Source organism: Arachis duranensis, chromosome 3 (assembly GCF_000817695.3).
Source record: "Arachis duranensis cultivar V14167 chromosome 3, aradu.V14167.gnm2.J7QH, whole genome shotgun sequence".
Classification (NCBI taxonomy): domain Eukaryota; kingdom Viridiplantae; phylum Streptophyta; class Magnoliopsida; order Fabales; family Fabaceae; genus Arachis; species Arachis duranensis.
In genome coordinates this window covers 53,113,681-53,120,380 of record NC_029774.3, presented here as the reverse complement: position 1 = coordinate 53,120,380, position 6,700 = coordinate 53,113,681, and the positions used below count along the sequence as shown (strand labels likewise).

The 6,700-nt window shown below is 30.6% G+C and overlaps 1 protein-coding gene across 1 annotated transcript; it reads right to left on the bottom strand.

Annotated features, from left to right (window-relative positions):
- Nucleotides 1-746: 746 nt before the first annotated feature.
- LOC107479413 (auxin-responsive protein SAUR72-like) lies at nt 747-2,732 on the bottom strand. Its single transcript, XM_016099550.3, has 2 exons — nt 2,124-2,732; nt 747-949 (listed from the first exon to the last, which is right to left on the bottom strand). The coding sequence occupies exons 1-2, from the start codon at nt 2,629-2,631 to the stop codon at nt 921-923; spliced, it is 537 nt and encodes a 178-aa protein (XP_015955036.1). The 5' UTR covers nt 2,632-2,732; the 3' UTR covers nt 747-920.
- Nucleotides 2,733-6,700: the final 3,968 nt, after the last annotated feature.

Below are 6,700 nucleotides of genomic sequence, written 5' to 3'. Positions count from 1 at the left end.
GTTGTTAAACAATTATTTAAAAATATTTAAAATCCACCTTTTATACAATTAGCTTTAATCTTAATGATATTCACAGTTAAAAAAGTTTATTCAATTAGTGTAATCGTTATGAAAAAATTAAAACTAATTTAAAAAAATACCAATAGATAAATAATATTTTTTTAAGTTGATTTCTAAACACTAATCTCATTTAAATTTGAGAATTTATCATTATAATGCTTATTTAATATAAAATTTTTAAATTAATTATCAAGTGTCAAAAGTTGAATAAAAAATTATTAATATATGGTCAAATCTAATAATTTAGTGGAAACAAATAAATATTATTATTATATATGTATTATTCAAAAAAATTTTAAATTAGAGTGAAGAACTTGCCCCCATTATAATATAAATAGATCCGTTCCTATTACTAACAATTAAAGTTTATATAAAAAGTGTAATTTTTACCTTCACTTGTTCAAGAGAGTAAAATTTTTTTTATTATTATTAAGTAAAAAATTTATAAGTTTTATTATATTCTAAAAAATATTATCATTAATACTATAAAAACTAAACGCAAAGATAAATATTTTTCTAAAGATAACAATTAAATCGTATATTAAAATCACAACACAATTAACATTTTGTCATCTTTTACCTTATATTTTCCGGACATAATTGAGATGTGAAATAATTAAACCAATACTTTAATTAATGTTATATGTATGAATATGCCAACAGAGAGTGCTGCTATTTAAAAAAAAAAAAAAAGCAAGAATCATGTGAACAAAAACACATGAAAGTTCTTATTTACACACCACCAAGGTTAAGTTCTTGTAACTTGTAAGGGTAGTTATGATGTAGTTTCTAGGAGATTTACACCTAGTCTAATGAGCCTTATGATTTGACTGGACTTCTAGGAAGATCAGAATCACTAGTTATGCTTCCGAAGTTCCTATGTTTCCAGCTGCAGTTTCACCAAAGATAATTTACGTTAGAAAATAGAAAAAGAAAGAAAACGTATGTATGTTTTTGTAGCACAATGTCAATGCTAAGGTCTCAGGAGTAAGGACTATAATAATGATAGAAATAAGAGAAACAATTTTATTGTTGAGAGGGTAAAAAAAGTGTGAATACAATAGACATCCAAAGGGTACAACAATAACAAAGTTTTATCCTATTAACTAGATACAGGCATGCAAAAATTAAGGGGAAAAAAATATATGGTCCAATTTATTATTATTCTCGGTGAATGTTATCCAATAATTCAAAAGTAAACTGTTGAAATAGCAATAAGTAATTATTTTTTACATGAGTCAGTCAACAGATTTTTGGCCCATAGGTAGCCAACACATATAACACCCTTAACTATTAATACCATATGCAAATCTTAAACAAAGATTCCAGAATAAAACAATAAAAAAGAAAATGCAGCGGAAATCTTGAGTAGCTTACTGTTTATTTTGATATAAAATTATAGAGGGGTGAAAAATATAGGTTTATTGCTTGCATACATGTTGAAAATAGAATAAAGAGGATGAGAGAAAACAAACATGTGAATGTTTTTTCTTTTTTCTTTTTTTTTTCTCTTCTATAATAAATATACTTCTGTATTTTATGTATTCTTTGAATATGTATACGAGTCTTTTCCAAAATATAATGATTGATGGGTTTATTTACGCTGTTGTATTATTTGTCAATATCTGAGCAGATTTTATATAATAAATATAAATTATATTAATTTATGTGTGTCTTATGTTTAATTAAAAAAAAAAACACAATTTTTGTGGTAAACATCTCACTTATTTTTTTTCAAAAAATAATATTAAAAATTATTTTTTCTGGTTAACATTTTAATTGTTTTAAGTTTTAGATTCTAAAATATAAATTTTAAATTTTAAATTATAAATTTAAATTCTAAAATTGACTAATTTTAATTAACTAAGTTAATTTCTGTACTTTTTCATTTGGAATTTGGAAGTGGACAATTTAAATTTTCTAAATTTTAAATGTTTTTTTAGCAATTTTTTGTTTATATTCTCGTTTACCATGTTGATGAAAATAATAAATTTTGTTAATGATATAAGATTGTTGTTGCGAAGCAAAGCATACATAGAAGATGAGAAAGAGAATCAACTTACAGGAGCTACGTTGATGGGTGTCGTAGTTGGTCTCTATGCATCTGAGGAGATACTTGAAGGTCTCAGTCTCACAAGGAATAGTGAGAGCACCATTATGGTTAAATCCAAACTCATCTTCAGCCTTCTCAAGCAATAACTTGAAGAGAGAATGAGTAAGGTAGCTAGTTGGAATGATAAATCTCCGAAGCTCACTCCCAACATAAACTGCCAAGTACCCTTTCGGAACATCGGGAGGGGGCTCGGGGCTCTCGCATTTGTGATCCTCTTCATCCAAGTTACAATTACACGGTGCTCTACTCTTTGAGGTTGGATCATCATCAGTTGTGGGTTCTTGGTAATCAGAATTGTCAATCATGTTGTAATTGGGGCTACTTGAAATGTTTGGTGATGATGAGATTGAGGTTGAGGATGAGGATGAGAAACTGTGCCACCTACGAAGCATTCCCCTTAGCCTCACAATCTGCTTAGCTTTATTCAGTTTTGATCTTTGGTGCTGCTCACCTTCCATTTTTTTTTATCAATCAAAGAACGTCTTCAAGATTGATTGATGACTTCGGTGGACCCGATGATTCTAGACTAGAATAGTCTCATCAGATCTTGCACTGCATGTAAAAGATACCTGAGATTGAGTCATCATTTGCATCATGAGATGAAACAAGCTAAAAAATATTATTAAATTAGAATAACAAGTCTTTAAATAACACTAACATGCTATACTACTGCTAACTATTATAAGTCTTATATCTCTCAGGAATAAATTTTTTAGATAATTATACAAGTATGAGATATTCCTCATCGGATCCGTTGAGCTAGTTTTTAGGATTAATCTAGGCTCACTCTAAAAAAAAGACTTAGATTAAAATTTGAGGAGAAGTCATAAAATAAAATTAATTTTATAATACTGAAATATTAAAATAAATATTTTAAGAAAGATTAAACCAAAATTTATATATAATTTATAAAAAAATAATGTTCAAATTTAGGGGCCATTGTTCCCTGATTGGTATACCAGAGACTCCACCCAAACTTTCGCAATCTGAATTTTAATACGATTTCAAAGCATGAAAAGATGTATGACGAATCTCACAATATATAAAAAATATTTAACTCATAATTAGAAGTTATCAATTAATCATATTTATATTTGTGTAAATCTGATCTCTCATTAGTAGTATTTATTGATTTTGTAGCAAAATTCCTCGATCTCTACAGTATCTATTTCCTCTGAAATCTAAAATTATCTTTCGCATTAAGCCTATATAATCAAGTGCATTGTTTCATTCTCATGAACCTTGAATGATAACCATCATTACATGACCAAAAAATTTCAGATCCCTAAATTTAAAGTTTATATATAATAAATAGTTGGGCCCTAGAATTCTAGATATTAATAATAATGACAAATCATGAAAACAAGGACAAGGGAATTCCCATCAAAATAGAACAATAAAAGAAAATGGTACATAACAATGACCCATCATAAACAAGTTTTCTTAGAGAAAGAGATTCATACCTGACAGAGAAAATGGCATGAGCCTTGAACATGAGATATAAAACATAGCCATGAAGCCTCAAAAGTGCGTGGTGCAGGAAACCTAGCTTTCAAAACAAGATAGAGACGATATAATAAGTTACGAAGAAAATGACGGTTCTTTCATCTATCTTGATCCAAAACCAAAACACATAGAATTAGAGTTTGACGAACAATGTTTATGTTCGAACTTTACACGTTGATCAATTATCGCCAAAGAAATAAAAGAAGTTTATGTGTTTTTGTTATTTGCTTTTGTTTTTGGTAGAACTCCCTTAAACGTCGCTCTCGGAGAGTTTTTTTTCTTCTTTAATTTCCTTTCTTTTTGCTTTTGTTATCTTCCTTTAACAAACAAAAACAAAAGCTTTATAGATAAGTAGAGCCCCTTCATAGTTTTATTTTTGGCTACATTATTTTTTTATATGAAAGTAATTCAGTCAATAAAAAAAATTATCTATATTTTTATCCAATCAAATATATTCTCTTAGAACTCTATGAGAAGTTGAGAACACGTGGACATGGTCCCCGAATGTTCTATGTCATGTATCCGGATGCTTAACCCTATTTGTGGAATCAACTATCTCTCAAATAAAGAAAGTGCAAGATATCCAAATGAGAGTCATGTTGTGAATAGAAATAAAATTAATCGGTTTTGTTAAGTAGATAATAGAGATTATGAACAATGTGAATAATGGGATGAAATTTCGGCTCACTAAAGGTAAAAAAAAAAAAACACTCCACCCCAATTACTCAAAAACACCATATTTTCACTTCAGAAATTTTACCCATCCACATTTAACTTTATTCACCGACGCAACAGGTCTCCTCCCAAACACTCTCAGTGTCGTCGCTTTTCCTTCACTATTCACCCTCGTCAGTGTCGCTGCCTCCCTCACCAGCTAGCCCTAACACCATCACTGCGTCCATCACGAGCCAACCTCAGCACCGTCCCTGCTTCCCTCAGCAGCCACCCTCACCGGCGTCGCTCGCTCCCTCGCCAGATACTCTCACCGGCGCCAAGTTTCTTCTCCCTCTTTTACACGCAAATTGATCTAAAAAGTATGAGAATCATTGCAAAGATAATAAGAACAGTTTGCTACGTGAGTGGAGCATTATATAACCATGCTATAGTGAAAGGACATAAGCTCTTAAACATAGACTACTTTTCTCATAATGCTGCCAAACACATCCTCACTGCTGCTGATGACACGTGGCTTCTTGGCTGCCTATTGCTCTTAGCAAGTAGTGTTTTCTAGTCTTTTTGGATTATTATGTAGGTAATTAAATCTCTAATAGTTATTTATTATTATACATGAATGAAAATGGGACTTATTATAGCTTGAAACCAACACAAACAAATAGGTACCAATTTTTTCAAGCTGCCCAAACCATTTGTTATCAACTTTTTGGATATGTTTATTTGCGACGGTTCAATCAGCCATATTTGCACTAGTCTATGAACATGATCTAAAACCATGAAGTTTACATTATGGCCCAGAATTTTCATGCTATCTATATCTAATAAGTCACACCCTAACATTCATAGACCTTACTAATATATGGAGGATGTTCATTTTGCCATGTATGCAGTTGGTTCTTTTATATGGGATGTGCATGTTTATTTGATTTAGTACCATTGCTCTGTTACTTGAATTGTTGGCTTCGGCATGCACATGCTCTGCATGTTTATTTTGTTATGTGGTTGGAAATTGATTTAGTTTAGTTATGCTTGAATAGAAATTGAGTTTGATTTGAGTTATTTAAACCGGATGCACGGGTAATATTTTGGTCAATGACTTGGTTGTTACTGAAGTACTAAGAAGGATGTTAATTTTACCTTGTATGTGAATGTTCGTTTTACCTTGTATGTGGATGTTTGTTTGTGCTATGTCATTTGTCTTTTTGCCTGAATTCCTATGTGGTTTGGGAATTAATTAAACAATTAGTTAAAACTTAGTTTAATTGTGCTTGAATTTACCTAATTAAATTTGGTACAATAGTATGAATTAGTATATTTTTCTAATTATAATGTGTGGTTATTCTATTACCCGTTGGATGTTTGATTTTGAATTACACTATAAGTTTTGCTTGTGCGAAACCTAACTCATTGTCGGTTCTTAACAGCACCAAACACGAAAGACCATGATTCAGTGAGCTGAAGGATTACCTATGAAAAAGACTGGCAAGGGAGAAAAATATCAGCAAAAGACAGATGCCTAGTACAATCCGAATGCATGTTTTATTTGTTGAATAATTGGAGTTTCTTTATATAGATATAGTGTGATGTTTTCCTGTCAAAAATTTATAGATGCTTTACTTTTTTTTAAACTTTGATGTTTCTGTTCAAGCAAAATCAAGCAAAATTAATGTTTACAGGAATCATATATTTATCCCTATTTCCCAACACATAAAATAAAAGAAACATGCAGATCATGTGCTTGCAGATTCTAGAAAATCAAGTAAAGGACAAATGGTATACCCAAAATAAATATTCACTTTAGAAAGAAAAGAATCATCCGCATACAGAGTAAAATGAACACCCGCATTAGTTGATAAGAAACAACTAATGAGTTGACAAAAAATACCGCTCAATCTTTACAAACTTTTTTCTTTTTAAAATAAAAGGTCATTTTCAATGTTAGAGCATGATTTGTTGTGTAACAAGGAGTCCCAAACTCCAAATTATGACTCGTTTATTCATTTAAAAGTGAATAAGTTAGAACAATATTTCTTAATAACTTTAAACATATTCAGGTTATGTAAAAGAAATAAATTACTACAACATAAGCACAAACTACAACTCATAAGAAACTCATTCAAATACACCAGCTTTAGCTGATCTTCCAATGACAGAATTCAAAGTAAACAGCAACCGAATTCTCAAAACTCTTGGACTCGAAGAAGAAACGGTAGCATTTCCAATGGTAGCTCTTGTCATCCCTACCACTTCTATTGGAATCCAGGACCAGAAAATCAAGAGGAAAAACACCATCACCATGCTGCCATGCCTTGTAAACAAGTGCACCTCCATTTTTGAGAGAACCTA